At 35.7% G+C, this 16,987-nt stretch overlaps 1 protein-coding gene across 8 annotated transcripts in view; it reads right to left on the reverse strand.

Moving 5' to 3' along the window:
* The window catches only part of RPAP2 (RNA polymerase II associated protein 2), a 117,829-nt gene that overhangs the window by 91,342 nt on the left and 9,500 nt on the right, over positions 1–16,987 (reverse strand). For all 8 annotated transcript variants that reach the window (XM_010598109.3, XM_064282276.1, XM_064282275.1 and 5 more), the window contains exons 3-6: positions 10,554–10,668; positions 9,230–9,328; positions 8,954–9,019; positions 7,352–7,440 (exon numbers count right to left, since the gene is read on the reverse strand). In XM_010598109.3, the coding sequence (XP_010596411.2) occupies positions 7,352–7,440; positions 8,954–9,019; positions 9,230–9,328; positions 10,554–10,668 (369 nt within the window). The remainder of the gene's footprint in view (positions 1–7,351; positions 7,441–8,953; positions 9,020–9,229; positions 9,329–10,553; positions 10,669–16,987) is intronic.

Consider the following 16,987-nt stretch of genomic DNA (forward strand, 5'->3'; position numbering starts at 1 on the left):
AAGAAAACAATGTTTAAGGAGATTCTACTAAGTGCCCTTAATCATCTCTGTTAAGTAGTAGGTTAAATTATCTACTATGGTTTGAGGGTTGGGTTCATGGTTTAAGGAGAGCAGAAACAGTCTGAATGTATCAGATAGTCAATAAAAAAACAAAGAAAAACTTGTGAAAATACAGTTGAGATTGTACAGAGCAAACTGGAATAGGGTGAAAGGAATGCAAAGTATGCAGGTTTTGGCACCAGACAGACCTGGGTTTAAATCCCAGACTTCTGTGTATGAGCCAGAAGTCCTCGGATGAGTCACTAAACCTCTCTGAACCCTAGTTCCACCATCAATAAAATGAATAACATAATATTTCCTCAAGGATGCTATCAGGATCAAATTAAATGAGACAGTTTATCTAAAGTGCTAGTGGGTTTTGAGAACTTTTTCCAATAATATCAGCAATCTGAGCACGGAGAAAAGGGATGACTGTAGATAGGGGAAGGTGGACATAGCAGGTTAGGCAGAAAGAATCTGGGATTGTTTGAGAGGACAATACTCTAACTGCAGAATGTGGAGCTCAAGAAAATGAATCTAACAAGGGTCGGACAATCTAGAAGAATAGAGCTAGGGTAGGTCAAAATGAGGTCACAAAGCAGACTCGGGAGTGATAGCTATAGAAGAGACAGAAATTGTGGTCAGAGATGGTATTACGAGTTGAACTGTGTACCCCAAAATATGTGTCATAAATCCTAATCTCTATGCCTGTGGTTATAACCCCATTTTGAGAATGGGTTCTCCTTTTCACACTAATGAGGCAAGATCAGTGTAGGGTGTATCCTGAGTCAATCTCTTTTGAGATATAAAAGAGATGAACAAGTAAGCCAGAGAAGCAGAGATGGGGGAAGAGAGAGATACCAAACCACATGAAGGTCACCCAGGAGCAGAAGCTCAAGAGAGACAATGACCTTCCTCCAGAGCCGACAGAGAGAGAAAGAGCCTTCCCCTAAAGTCGGCACCTTGAATTCAGACTTCCAGCTTCCTGAACTATGAGAAAATAAATTTGTTTGTTAGAGCCGCTCATTTGTGATATTTCTGTTATAGCAGCACTAGATAACTTAGATGGGACGCTCTTATTTCAAGATCTTGGAGACAGAATAGTTCTAAATAAGAATGAGGTCCAAGTATGTCTGAATCAAGGGGTAATCAAGTGTAAACATTATTTGAAGTCACAAATATAATTTTAGATGGTTTATGAGCACTCTCCAGCTATCCAACTTGATATTTTTTGAGAAAAACACTAAAACTTAAAATTCAATCTCTGAAGAAGGCAAAGGAAAAAATGGCATATATTAACTATCTACTATATGCTTTTTTATATGCTAGGTGGTTTTATACATTATTTCATTAAATCTTCACATAACTTACAGCTTTATATATATAGATGGAAAAAAACATAGCATTGAGAGGGTAACTGACTTCCTAAGATTACATAGCTAACAAGTAGTAAATTTAGGATTCAAATGTGGGTCTGATTTCAAAGCCCATCCTCTTAACACTACAACACACAATGCCTCTAATTATTGTCAGAAAAAAAGACCCCAAAAGGGTGTGAAGACACCACCTTTGGTAAGTTCCTCTCTAAGACGTCAATATACTTTCTAAACTATATACAACTTTCCTTTCCCTTGCTTTCTTTCTCTGACTTTAGGTAAAGAGAACTACTCTCAACTTTGTTTCTAGATGTTAATTGTTTTATGAGTGACTTTAAATACCCTCCCTGATTCCCAATCTATAAAAATGAATAACGGTATCTGACACGAAAAGAACCAGATTTGAATTTTCTGAGATATTAGATGAAAGGTTCAATATAAAACTTCAGTTTGCTTTGCTATGTGCTGTTTTAGAAAGCACAGGCATCAAGTTACATTGCTCTTTCTTTCCCATTCTTTTTTAGATCTAATTTAAATTTTTGTTTGTTAAAAGTACCATTTCTCTTTGCTCCAGGTATCCTCCATTCCCTTCTACATAGTTTAGGTTGTGCTGGAGATAATTCTGAAACCTCAATTTAAGAAAACATGTTAAAGAATATCTTCAAGCTAGTTCTTCACATTTTCATCTTATTATTTTCACTAAAGTATATATTATGATTTGTTTTAACTTCAGTACAGTAGATCTAAAACTAGAAATAACTTCTTACGCCAAAAATGCCTGTGTATGTATAAATGTACGTGAGTGAGGGTGTACGTGTGTGTGTCACTTAGAGTATGTATACAAATATAAACCAACGGAAGAAGCAGTCTGCAATTCCCCCCTGTGGTGAGAATTTTTCAAATGTAATTTGAGACATGTTAAAACCTGCTCAGAAAGCTTTTAGTCTTTATACCAAGCAATAGAGGTGACTATTCAGGAAGAGGTTAGTTGTTAAGCAGAGGTTTTTGGCTTCCGTGCTTCTGAGATTATAATGTTTATTGCAATGTGTGAAATCCCCTGATCTGGGCCACATGATGGCGCTTTTAGCTCTGTCAGCATTAACCAATCGCCCCAACCTGATCTTTAAAATCATAGTTTGATTTTTAACATTTGACCTTCATTCTTAGACTTAACTCCTGATTTTTTAGGTTATAATTTAAGAAGCTTCCCCTTCAAAGGCTTGTCAGAGCCTATATTCAACCACACAGGACTTACAAACACAACTACGTGACTACCTAAATGAGCATGCAGTCTCGGAGCAAAAAAATTGCATGTGGTCTGTTTCTGGCCACTAAGTGGGTGAAAATTTTCTAACTAACAATATGAGGAGAAACTGCGTCATTACCCGGGCCATCTAGGTCAGTGTTTTCTCTCTGATAGGGTATCAGGAGACATTTTATGAAAAGCACTACCGTTCTCCATCGTTAAGGATATACATCAGATACTTTTTCACAGCCTAACAATAAAAACAAGGGACTAGAAAACCTCCAAGGTCCTTTCTGACTTGAAAGTCTCCATAATCATATAGAGCTAGAGCTCATGAATTTGTTTATTTCCTAAATCTACTAATACATCTGTACTAGTGAGATCTGTACTAGTTAGGTAATGAAGTAGAGGCTTACTACTAGCTATGGTATAAAGTAATACAAGTTTTAAAGAACACTACTAGGCTTTAGTATTGTAGAATCTGGTGAATAAATTTATATTACCTTTTACAATAATATATAAAAGATCAAACTGAGTCAAATTCAATATTCTGTTTCCAAATGGCATGTAAGATCATGGTGTACCTGAAATGTCAACTTCACTCTGTATATTTTCATCAAAAATATTATAAAATAAATAAATAAAAGGGAAAGGAGAGAGAGAAAAAAAAAGATGTCAACTTCAAATTAAGATATACTCTAAAACATCCCTGGTTTTTCTTCATAATTTAGAGACTCTGATCTAATTCTTTATAGGACTTTATAGACTGAAGACTTTAAATCAGTTTAACTTTTTTCCTAATTGTTAATTGAGACAGACTTATACTAGCTATGAGCCCTGGTGGCGCAGTGGTTAAGAATTCAGGCTGCTAACCAGAAGGCTGGCAGCTCAAATCCACCACCTGCTCCTTGGAAACCCCATAGGGCACTTCTACTCTGTCCTATAGGGTTGCTGTGAGTCAGAATCGACTTGACAGCAACAGGTTTTGTTTATAGGTAGTATAAGTTCTCCTAGCCTTATGCTGGTAATTTAAATTTTCATCATTTTTATAAATAATATATTTCCTTACCTAGAAAACTTTTGCTATAAAAGCAATAACTAAAGACACAACTGTCCTACAACTGTGAAACCATTAAAACTAAAAAGAACTTTAAGGTTGAATGCAACATTCAACTTTACAAACAAGAAAACTGAAGTCTAGTGTAGATAAGAGGCTGTCCTATAGTAAAAACAACTAAAATCTGAGCTAGATCCAACAATATAGTCCTCTTCAAATTCCAGATCAGGACCCACCAATTTAGTGGGGTGCTACCAGTATTTTTCAAAAAGCAACAGAGTAGGAAATATTAGGGGGATTTCACATAGTGAGGATAAATACTGTTTCACAAAGCTTTTGTTTCTATTAGATGTATGTATGTATTTATCATAGTAGCCAAAAAGTTTGAAAGTCATTGCTACGAGAAGTCTAATTTTTTCAATGGATTTTTAAATTTATTCTTATTTTAAAATGTAACATTATGATGTAATTCCTTATTTATTATGATGACCTACTTTAAGTTAATAAAAATATCTCTGCATTAAATACTAAAATGCTGTCGTCAAAAAAAGCCCATTTTCCCTTTTAAAGGAAAATGGGTTCTGAATGGTGTACCCCATACCATATATAAACAGACTTTCTTTAAAATCTCACACATTTGTGTAGAGCTTATATGTGTAACAGCTAGACAGGCTTTTTAAAAGAATGCTAGTGAATTCTAGAATTCTGATCACTCAAACCAAAAAAAACCAAACCCACTGCTGTTGAGTCGATTGCGACTCATAGAGGCCTTATAGGACAGAGTAGAACTGCCCCATACGGTTTCCAAGGAGCAGGTGGTGGATTGGAACTGCCCACCTCTTGGTTGGCAGCTGAACTCTTAACCACTACACCACCAGGGTTTCCAAATCATCAGCACATGTGAAAAATCAAACATTCTCTGTGAAAAACCAGTGACCTCTAGTGGATTCATTAAATAACTGACATAACCTCTGCCCTTAAAAATTTAGAAATTAAGGTAACACTGATTGGATCCAGATCCCAAAGATACTGATGTTGTCAATACTTACATTCACAAGTATATATAACTAAGAACTATAGTTATACTATATGCAATGGGGCAAATATATATTTTATAAAGTATTCAAGTAGACTATGATGAATAAAATCCTGGCCTAGTTCAGAGTCTATCATTAGGTTAAACACTGCATTTAATCTTTTTGAGCTTGTTTGATAAAGGGATTGGACTTAAAGATCTCTAAAGATTCTTTCAGCACTTAGGATTCTTTCTTCAATTCATTTTCTACACAAATGCCAGATTAAATTCTGCTCCCTAGTACTTGTCACTTACCTATCATTGTCTTCTATTTTTTCCCAACACGGATTCTTTATTTCAAGTGAGCCAGTGTTCTTACTCCCTACTTGCAACACCTCAACCCACTCCCATGAGTTTATTTTCTCACCTGTGCTTCTAATTTCTCATTATAGAACGCTCCATCTTCACTAATTTACAGATCCCTACTTGAGTCAGTAAAAAATTGTTCCATGCATGTTTATTTGTCTTGCCGTCCCAATGAGATTTAAAGATCCTTAAACTCACAGCTTACGTTTTAAAATTTTGTGTGTTGAAGCCTACAAGGTACTTAAGCACACACTACACACTTTGAATGTCAATTAAATTGATTAGTTCAGATTAAGGAAACTAAGGCTATTTTCATCATTTTTTTTTTTTAGTAAGGCAGGAAAGGGCTTATAGATAAGGAAGAATTTCAAGAACCACAAATATAAAGTGACAGGGCTTCATGTTTTAGAGAAAAGTGGGCATTTCAAACATAAAATGGTGAGATTTCAGAAGATTAAAGAGAAGTTTTAAATTAGCTAAAGAAGTATCAAATAACTATGTTTGAAAAAAACAGAAATAACAGGAATGACGGTTTGGTAAATGACTGTGAAGCAGCTAAAGCAAATATGAGGATGGCATAAAAGGCTAAAATTAAGAAGTAGAGAAGATATCTTTAGAAGCAAAGGTATAACTTAAGGAAATACTGGTATAACCATGGGGAATGGGTAACTTTTCCCTCCAAGTGAAAGCTATTCAGGCCTAGGGAAATGCTGTTGTAGGGGTGAAAGAAACATCAAGAACGGCGAAAAAGAGTGGTAAGTAAAAAGGTATCCTTAAATTCCCAATCACTTTGGACAATACCACAATCTCTTATCCTCCAAAAGGAAAGTGGAGAAATGAACATTTTATTTAGTCTTCATTAACTTTCATTCAATTATTAAAAGCTATAAGGTGGTATGTTTTACATATTCTAAATAACACAGAATTGGATTGGCAGACAAAGGTATGTGTCAATACACTTGAAGCTAGTTGAACTTAAAAAAACCCATGTAATATCACCTCATACATCAGGAAAGGCATTATTGAAGGTTTCTTTTTCCCCGAGACAGACCTCTTTAGTTAACTTGCATCTCATTACACTTAAATTGTTACATTTATTTGCTTAGATCCTCACTATCTTACTACAAATCACACTGCCTTGTGTTGCTATAAAGGAGCCCTGGTGGCACTTTGGTTAAGTGCTCAGCTGCTAACCAAAAGTTCGTGGTTCAAACCCACCAGCTGCTCTGTGGGAGAAAGACGTGGCTGTAGGTTTCCATAAAGATTACACCTTGGAAACCCTATAGGGCAATTCTACTCTGTCCTTTAAGGTTGCTATGAGTTGGAATGGACTCTATGCAACGGGTTTTGTTATTAAAATACCCTCTATTAAACATTATGGGGCATTATACGGGGCATTATGTCATTAATCGGAGCCCTGGTGATACAGCGGTTAAGTGTTCGGCTGCTAGCCAAAAGGTTGGCAGTTCAAATCCACCAGCCACTCCTTGGAAACCCTACGGGGCAGTTCTACTCTGTCCTATAGGGTCGCTATGAGTTGGAATTGACTGAACGGCAATGGTTTTTATGTCACTAATTTAATTGTTTTTTTGGAATCCCTAGTTAATATGGTTTAATTACCATAACAATAATTTGTGACCTTTTAATATTATGCTACTTGACTCTGAATACTAAAATTTTTCTAGAATTCAGCATTAATAAAATGTTGCAAATGCTTAACCATTACCCAGGAAACATTTGCACTCCTCATAAACTTTTTTTGTAAAAACATGACTTTAAATTGGCTTTCTCTAAATTAATAAAATACTGTACTGATTTTAACAAAGATCAAATGAATTAATAACTTGAACTTTTTAATCTTAGTATATAGTTTCTATTCTTAACAACATAATAAGTTCAATTGTATCCCAAGATCCAGTATCTTCTGAAAAACTTAACATTTTTACTCTAGGATTTTTAGATTTACAGGATTCACAGATACAACTGTCATGGCAGGAAGCCAGATATGAAGTTCAGGTTTTTTAATTAAAGGTAAAACAGTAAATAGCAAACAGATAAACAACACTTGTATGTATAAATTTTCTGACTTTTAGGTGTAAAATCTTTTATTGTTATGCTTAAGAAATAACTATGTTCCCACAATTAAAGTGTGTCCAGTGGTAACATTCAACAGAAAAGTAGACTTACTCTCTACATATCTCAAAAAATTATTAAAATATATGAGTAAATGTATACATAATGATTTAAATTACCTTTCTTCTTCTCGAATCCATACTGGAGTTTTGGGAATTTGTGCTTGAAAAAACTTAGATGCTTTATAACAAAAATTGCTGCAAAAAGACTAAAAAGAAAATGTGAAAACTAGTAAATTATTTATTCTTATTATGAAACATAACTGATATATAGAAGAAAATACAAAAAGAAATATTCTATAAATAAATAAAGTGAAAAACCATGACTCCATCACCTAAGGTAAGAAATAAGTACCTTCGAAGGCCCCTCTGTGCCCCTCCTCAATTGCATCAATCTTCACATCCCCAGAGGTAATAACCACAATCCTAAATTTTGTGTTAATCATTCCCACCTATATATATATCCCTATAAAAAATACCATTTGGTCTTGCCTATTTTTTAAACTTTGTCTAAATGGAATCATATTGTTCTGTATGCTTACCTTACTTCTTTTGCTTAACACAGTGTTTCTGAGATTCATTCATGTAGTTGTAGTTTATTCATTTTCACTGTGTGTTACATTCACTGTGCAAGTGTGTTACACTTTATTGTTTATGGACAATTGAGTTATTTCCAGTTTTCTTGCAATGAACATTCTTATACATATATACTGGTGCACATGGGTAAGAATTTCTCTAGGCTATATACCAAGGCTTAGTTATAAGATATGAGCAAGTTCAACCTTACTGGATAATGCCAGTTTCTCAGAAATGCTGTATGAATCTTTACTCCCACAGCAGCATAAAAAGAATACCCAATACTGTAAGATTTTTATGATTTTGCTAATCTGGGGGGGGCGTGAAAATGTAAATCGATGTGTTTTTATTTGCTATTTGCCTGATTCCTAATAAGGTTGAGTGTCTTTTCACACATTCATTGGCCATTTAAGTTCCTTCTGTAAAACACCCAAGTTTTTGTCCATTTTTCTATTAGGTTGGTTGTCATTTTCTTATAGATTATATATTCTGGATATGAATCTGTGATATGTCCGTTATATGTGAAAACTATAACTTCTCACTTGTGGCTTACCTTTTTAATCCTTTTTGGAAACTTCTGGTGAAAAGTTTTAATTTTAATGTAGACAAATTTATCAATTTTTTCTCTATGGTCTATAATTTTCTGTCTTAAGAAATCCTTCTCTTCACCAAGTTAATAAAGATATTCTCCCACATTAGAAAAGTTTTGCCTTTTACATTTAGGTCTTCAATCTACCTAAAATTGATACTTGTATTTGAACTGAGGTAAGGATCAATTTCCAAGTTTTCCATATGGATAATTGTGGCAGCACCATTTATTGAAAAATCCATCCTTTCTCCACTGACCTGCAATACCCTACCGTCATACATCAAGTTTCCACATATGTGGTGAGTCTGTTTCTGGCTCTTTCTTCTGTTCATGACCTAATTTTCCATCCCTGTGCCGATACGCACTTTCAATTTTTAAATGTTCAAGTTAAATAGTACAGAAAGCTTACGCAAGGGTTTTTTTAATCCCTTTTACATATACGTGCAAAATTTTAATATGGCTCTTTTCCAAAAGGCAAGATTTCAAAAAGCTATTTTTATAATTTTAGTTTATTACTAAAAATTAACTACCACACTGAAAATAACCTATAAACTTACCTTTCTTTCAGTAATATCATAGACTTTATTGGTTTTGGTAGAAATTTTGTACTTCTGTTTTGGTACCTAAAGAAAAGAAAGTACAACTTACAAAAAAATTCAGATCATGAACATGAAGGTTATGTTACCAGATTAAGTCATCTATATATCACATCTACGGCCAATCCATGTCATTAATTCACGGCCTCAGGTTTAATTTCTTGTTCTTTCTACAAAGTATTTTGCTAAATGTAAAAATAAAAGCTTATATTAAAAAAAAAGAATTAGTTCACTTACAATTCCCAGCTTCTTCTTACATATAGGATAACCGCAGAGTTTGCTGATTGTACGCTCATCCACAACATCACTGTAGTGAGCAGATGTGATGAACTTCCCCTACAACGAAACAAAGGGGCATCGCCCCTCAGATTAATGGAAAAATTCATTTATTAGCTCTCTAAGCCATATCTATCTCATCTGAAAACATACGAATACTACTAGTACTTACTTCATAGGTTTGAAGCTAGAATTAAAGGAGTAAATAAAGGAAAAACCCTTGGAGAAGTGTCTGACACATAGTAGGGACTCAATAAATATTAGCTATTTTTTAAAAAAATATTCTTTGTAAATCATATAGTTTATGAAATAATTCTGAGGAAGGAGGAAGAAGCGGTGCTATAGTCATGGCTGTATCAAAACAAAATGATGAATTATTTTTGCAATAGAAGCTCTGCTTTTTAAATTTCCTTTCTTTCCCCTCTTAAAGATTACGAAGGCACAAAAGAAATAGCCATTCAAAATTTTAATGTTTTAAATGTTAAATGTTAAAAAAAAAAAAATTTAATGCAGATCATGGCTCTCCACATGTGTTAAGTCATAAATGATCCATATTTCAGGTTTTTAAAATATCAAACTTAGTAGAAATACACTAACAAAAATAATATTTTGCTACTTAAAATAGCACAACATACAGAAAACAAAAAAAGTGCATTCTGATCACTAGTGGAAGGTGAGGAAAATCAAAGGAGATTAGCAGACTGGTTAAAAGAACTATAATAAAGTAGTAAAACAAACATGTTATTTTTCATGAGTGCATTTTAAAGTCATTATACAATAGTTGATTACAACTCTCCTCACTTATGGACATGGTTAGATTCCAAAGACCAGTTTGTTATGTGAAAATGGAGGATGACAACATCACAAAATGGAGGATGATTATATCATTACATAACTGCCAAATTACATCATTACATAACTGCCAAATTATATCATTACGTAACTGCCAAACTACTGAGAATCATGGCCCAGCAAAGTTGACATAAAACATTTAACCATCAAAGCCAGTGTCACTCTTGCCTTGCACCTCAGCGTTCATTACTGCCAGACATATGTTGTTAATGCACAAAATAGTCATACAGTATATTTTTTACTATTGTCACAAATGCAAAATGTCAGATAATGTGATAATTGATAAGTACGGAGGAAGTGTATTTTCAAACATATGTTGCCTGTATCTAATGATGAAAATAGATTCAGAGCATTCAACAATGCAAAGGAGTTTCAAATTATACAGACTGAAAGATCTTATGCTACAAAAATAATTTGGCAGCTTAATACATACACACTCCTTCAGGAATTCTTCCGTAATATCCTCTTCTAAAAGCTCTTCAACAATACGTAGAGCTTTTCTCTCAAATTCAATCTTCTTTCTCACAGCTGCTTCTAGCTCTGCTTTCCTAAAGTTTTAACAAAAAAGTTATTCTACTTATAAGCTATATCACGGCCAATTCTTCATTTTTTTAAATATAAAATTAACATAACTTCATATTTTACCATTAAAGTTTATATTTTTTAAATACTATTATTGATCGAATAGTTTTCAAAAAAGAAATATGCTACTTGTTGCACTGAATACATAGAAGCCTGCCATAACAACAGGATTATCTGCAGGGCTCAGGACCCAAGAAAGCACTTAGGGGTACCTATCAGTCAGAATCCACTTGATGGCAACAAGTTTGTTTTTTTTTTTATGGAAAAGAAAATGAGGTGAAATATTTTTGCTGCTTAGGGTTTATACTCCTCTGTGTATCTAAAAAGGGAGGCTTTTCCTAACAAGGAGCCAGAAACTAGAATAGAGAGGAAAAAGACTTCAGCTATTTTCATAAATAAAAATTTCTTTGTGTCAAATCTCAAAAGTTAACTGATGGCTCAGTTAGACAGGACAGAGTCATATTTGCAAAGAAGTGTTTACCTACTTTTGTTGTAAAGGCTTATTAAATAACTATATTGCTATCAATATGTGGTTTAGAAAAATAAAAATTTTCCTAGGGAAGGCTGGTCTTTATCTTGATACCAGTGGGGACTCTATCACTATTGCTGGCCCCTATTTATCATGAAACATAAACGTAAAGGCTATCTGATCATATAGTAATCTAATGTAAATTGTAATATAATTATCTCCCATAATGTATGTAATGTAATCAATCAGCTGAAAGGGGCATTTCCCCACGGTGTGTTCTGTCTCCAGAAGATAAACAAATGTTCTGGCACAACTTTACTTTGCATACCTCCTGCCACCTGACCTACCTAAACAAAATCATGTAAGCCAAGTCCTTGAAGTAAACTTGTGTGTGTATAAGACACATATATATACATACATGTTTTTGTTGTTAGGCGCTGTCAAGTCAGTCCCAACTCACAGCAACCCTAAGCACAACAGAAAGAAATGCTGCCTGGTTCTGCGCCATCTTCCCAATTGTTGCTATGCTTGAGTTCATTCTTGCAGCCACTGTGTCAACTGATCTCATTTGACAGTCTTCCTCTTTTTTGCTGACCCTCTACCTTACCAAGCTTGATGTCCTTCTCCAGGAATCTGATCCCTCCTGATAAAATGCCCAAAGTATGTGAGATGAAGTCTTGCCATCCTAGCTTCTAAGGAGCATTCTGGTTGTACTTCTTCCAAGACAGACTTGTTCATTCTTTTGGCAGTCCATGGTTTATTCAATATTCTTCTCCAAGATCACAATTCAAAGGCGTCAATTCTTCAGTCTTCCTTATTCACTGTCCAACTTTCACATGCATATGAGGCGACTGAAAACACCATGGTCTGGGTCAGGCGCACCTTAGTCATCAAGGTGACATCCTTGCTTTTTAACACTTTAAAGAGGTCTTTTGCAGCTGATTTGCCCAATGCAATGCACTTTTGGATTTCCTGACTGTTGCTTCTATGGGTGTTGATGGTAGAATCAAGTAAAATAAAATCCTTGACAAACTCAATCTCCTCTCTGTTTATCATGATGTTGCTTATTGGTCCAGTTGTGAAGATTTCTGTTTTATGTTGAGGTATAAACCATACTGAAGGCTGTGGTCTTTGATCTTCATCAGTAAGTGCTTCAAGTCCTTTTCATTTTCAGCAAGCGATGTGTCATCTGCATAACGCAGGTTGTTAATGAGTCTTCCTCCAATCCTGATGCACCGTTCTTCATATAGTCCAGCTTCTCGGATTATGTGCTCAGCATACAGTTTGAATAGGTACAGTGAAATGATACAACCCTGACGCACAACTTTCCTGACTTTAAACCATGCAGTATCCCCTTGTTCTGTTTGAACACTGCCTCTTGATCCATATACAGATTCCTTATGGGCACAATTAAGTGTTTTGGAATTCCTATTCTCTGCAACGTTATCCATATTTTGGTATGATCCACACAGTTGAATGCTTTAGCATAGTCAATAAAACACAGGTAAACATCCTTCTGGTATCTTCTGCTTTCAGCCAGGATCCATCTGACATCTGCAATGATATCCCTGGTTCCATGTCCTCTTCTAAATCCAGATTGAATTTCTGGTAGCTCCCTGTCAATATATTGCTGCAGCCGCTTTTAAATGATCTTCAGCAAAGTTTTGCTTGCAGGTGATGGTAATGATATTGTTCAACAATTTCCACATTCGGTTGGATCACCTTCCTTGGGAATAGGCATAAATATGGGTCTCTTCCAGTCAGTTGTCCAGGTAGCTGTCTTCCAAATTTCTTGGCATAGACAAGGGGGCACTTTCGGCATCGCATCCATTTGTTGAAACATCTCAATTGGTATTCTGTCAATTCCTGGACCCTTGTTTTTCACCAAAGCCTCCAGTGCAGCCTGGACTTCTTCCTTCAGTACCATTGGTTCCTGATCACATGTTACCTCCTGAAATGGTTGATTGTTGTCCGATTCTTTTTGGTATAGTGACTCTGTGTATTCCTTTCATCTTCTTCTGACGCTTCCTGCATTGCTTAATATTTTCCCTGTAGAATCCTTCAGTATTGCAACTCGAGGCTTGAATTTTTTCTGCAGTTCTTTCAGCTTGAGAAATGCCGAACCTGTTCTTCCCTTTTGGTTTTCCATCTCCAGGTCTCTGCACATGTCATTGTAATACTTTACTCTTCTCCAGCTACCCTTTGATATCTTCTGTTCAACTCTTATAATACATAAACATATATACACACACACCTATGCACACATACATGTGTATGTGTGTATGTGTGTGTATACATATATAGTATATACTTCACTGTGCATTACATTCTGTGTTATTCTAGAGAACCCTAAGATAGCTCCCCAGATAATTTTAGTGTGCAAAGGGTTGAGAATCACTGCCCTAGGATCAAAGGTATCAACTATCTTGGTAACTTATTTACTCTTTTCCTGCCCCGGTTTCTATTTCCCTATCTAAACCTACCTTTCCTGACTTCTGCACCTACTCCTGGCTCTACTGGCTGAATCTAGTATGCACTGACCTTTTCACCCTGCCTTCATGAATTTCTAAGACTTTAGGCTCTGATTCCTCACCTAGAGGAATATGTTTTACAAAAAACTATTTGGAGGACTGACCCAGTATTGCCAACAATATTCTGCCAAATATTATTGTTGCTGTTGTTAGGTACTGTTGAGTCTAAGTGAAACAAAGAAACTGTCAACACTACAAAAAAAAAAAAAGACATCAAAATGACAGCAGTAAACTCGTATCTGCCAATAATTACAGTAAATGTACATGGCCTAAACGCACCAGTAAAGAGACACAGAGTGGCAGAGTGGCTTTAAAAAAAAAAAAAAAAGATCCATCTATATGCTGTCTACAAGAGACATCTCAGACACAAAGACATAAACAAACTAAAACTCAATGGATGTAAAAGAAAAAAGAGATATCAAGAAAACAATAACCAAAAAAGACAGGAGTGGCAATATTAATCGCCAATAGAATAGACTTTAAAGCAAAATTCACCATAAAAGATAAAGAAGGGCACTATATAATGATTAAAGGATTGATACACCAGGAGGACATGACCATGATAAACATATTATGTACCCAATGACAGGGCTCCAAAATACATAAAACAAACTCTAACAGCATAGAAAAGAAAAAGAGACAGCTCCACAATAATAGTGGGAGACTTCAACTCACCACTTTTGGTGAAGGACAGAACATCTAGAAAGAAACTCAATAAAGATACAGAAGATTTAAATGTCACAATCAATCAACTTGACCTCATAGGCATATTCAGAGCACTTCACCCAAAGAAAGTATACATTCTTTTCCAACATGCATGGAACATTCTCCAGAATAAACCACATTTTAGGCCACAAAGCAGACCTTAACAGAATCTAAAACATCAAAATAATAAGTATCTTCCCTGATGACAGTTCCGTAAAAGTAGAAATCAATAACAGAAAGGAAGGGAAAAATCAATAACAGAAAGCAAGGCAAAAACATCAAATAATTGGAAGCTGAAAAGATTTTGCTTAAAAACTACTGGGTTATGGAACAAATCAAGGATGAATAAGGAAATTCATAAATTCAAATGAGAAGAAAAACACAACTTACCAAAACCTGTGGGGCCCAGCAAAAGCACAAGTTAAACGTCAATTTGTAGCAATAAACACACACATCAAAGAAGAAGAAAATGCCAAAATCAGAACATTAACCCTACAACTCAAATAGAAGGAGAGCAGCAAAAGAAGCCCTCAGGCACCGGAAGAAAAGAAATAATAAAGACTTGAGCAGAAATAAATAAAATAGAGAATAGAAAAACAATGGAAAGAATCAAGAAGACCAAAAGCTGGTTCTTTGAAAAGATCAACAAAATCAACAAACCACTGGTGAAACTGACAAAAGAAAAACAGAAGAGGAAGCAAATAACCCAAATAAGAAATGAGGTGGATATCACAACAGACTCACCTGAAATAAAAAGGATCATAAAAGAATACGATGAAAAACTGTACTCCAACAAATTTGAAAACCTATAAGAAATGGACAAATTCCTAGAAACATACTACCTACCTAAACTAACACAAACTGAGGTAGAAAAACTAACAAACCCATAACAAAAGATGAGATTGAAGAGGTAATAAATAAAAGCTCCCCCCCGCCCCCCAAAAAAGCTCTGGTCCTGACAGCTTCACTAGAGAATTCTACCAAACTTTCAGAGAGGAGCTAACACCAATACTACTAAAGCTATTTCAGAGCACAGAAAAGGAATACTCTCAAATTCACTATATGAAGCCAGCATAACCCTGATACCAAAGCCAGGCAAAGACATCAGAAAAAAAGACAACTACAGACCAATATCCCTCATGAACACAGACACAAAAATCCTCAACAAAATTCTAGCCAATAGAAATCAACAGCATATCAAAAAAATAATTCAACATCACCAAGTGGGATTTATACCAGGTATGCAGGGATGATTCAACATGAGAAAAGCAAACAACATAATCTACCACATAAATAAAAGAACAACACGATCTTATCAACTGACAAAACAAAGGCATTAAATAAAGTCCAACACCCACTCCTGATAAAAACTCTCAGCAAAATAGGAATAGAAGGGAAATGCCTCGACATAATAAAGGGCATTTATACAAAGGCAACAGCCAACGTCATTTTATTTTTTTACTGTACTTTAGGTGAAGGTTTACAGAACAAACTAGTTTCTCATTAAACAGTTAGGATTATGACATTGGTTAACAACTCTACAACACGTCAACACTCTCCCTTCTCAACCTTGGGTTCCCTATTACCAGCTTTCCTGTTCCCTCCTGTCTTCTAGTCCTTGCCCCTGGGCCAGTGTGCTCTTTTAGTCTCGTTTTGTTTCCTGGGCCTGTCCAATCTTTGGCTGAAGGATGAACCTCAGGAGTGACTTCATTACTGACCTGAAAGGGTGTCCAGGGGCCATACTCTCAAGTGTTTCTCCAGTCTCTGCCAGGCCAGCAAATCTGATCTTTCTTTCTGAGTTGGAATTTTGTTCTGTATTTTTCTCCAGCTCTGTCCAGGACCCTCTATTGTGATCCCTGTCAGAGCAGTCAGGGGTGGTAGCCAGGCACCATCTAGTTGTACTGGAGTCAGTTCGGTAGAGGCCATGGTAGATGTGGTCCATTAGTCCTTTGGACTAATCTTTCCCTTCTATCTTTAGTCTTTTTCATTCTTTCTTGCCTCCCAAAGGGGTGAGACCAGTGGAGCATCCTAAATGGCCACTTATAGGCTTTTAAGACCCCAGACGCTACTCACCAAACTAGAATGTAGAACATTTTCTTTATAAGCTATGTCATGTCAGTTGAGCTAGATGTTCCCTGAGACCATGGTCCCCACAGCCTTCAGCCCAGCAATTCGGTCCCTCAGGGAGTTTAGATGTGTCTGTAGAGCTTCCTTGACCTTGCCTTGTACAAGTTGTGCGGGCTTCCCCAGTACTGTGTGCTGTCTTACCCTTCACCAAAGTTACCACTTATCTGTTGTCTATTTAGTTTTTTTCCATCCCCCACCGCTCCCCCACTCATAACCATCAAAGATTTTTTCTTTTTGTGTGTAAACCTTTCCATGAATTTTTACTGTTGTGGTCTCATATAATATCTGTCCTTTTGTGATTGACTTAGTTCACTCAGCATAATGCCCTTCAGATTCATCCATGTTATGAGATGCTTCACAGATTCATCGTTGTTCTTTATCCTTGCGTAATACTCCACAGTGTGCATGTACCACATTTTGTTTATCCATTCATCTGTTGATGGGCATCTAGGT

Source organism: Loxodonta africana, chromosome 3, assembly GCF_030014295.1.
Source record: "Loxodonta africana isolate mLoxAfr1 chromosome 3, mLoxAfr1.hap2, whole genome shotgun sequence".
Lineage (NCBI taxonomy): Eukaryota > Metazoa > Chordata > Mammalia > Proboscidea > Elephantidae > Loxodonta > Loxodonta africana.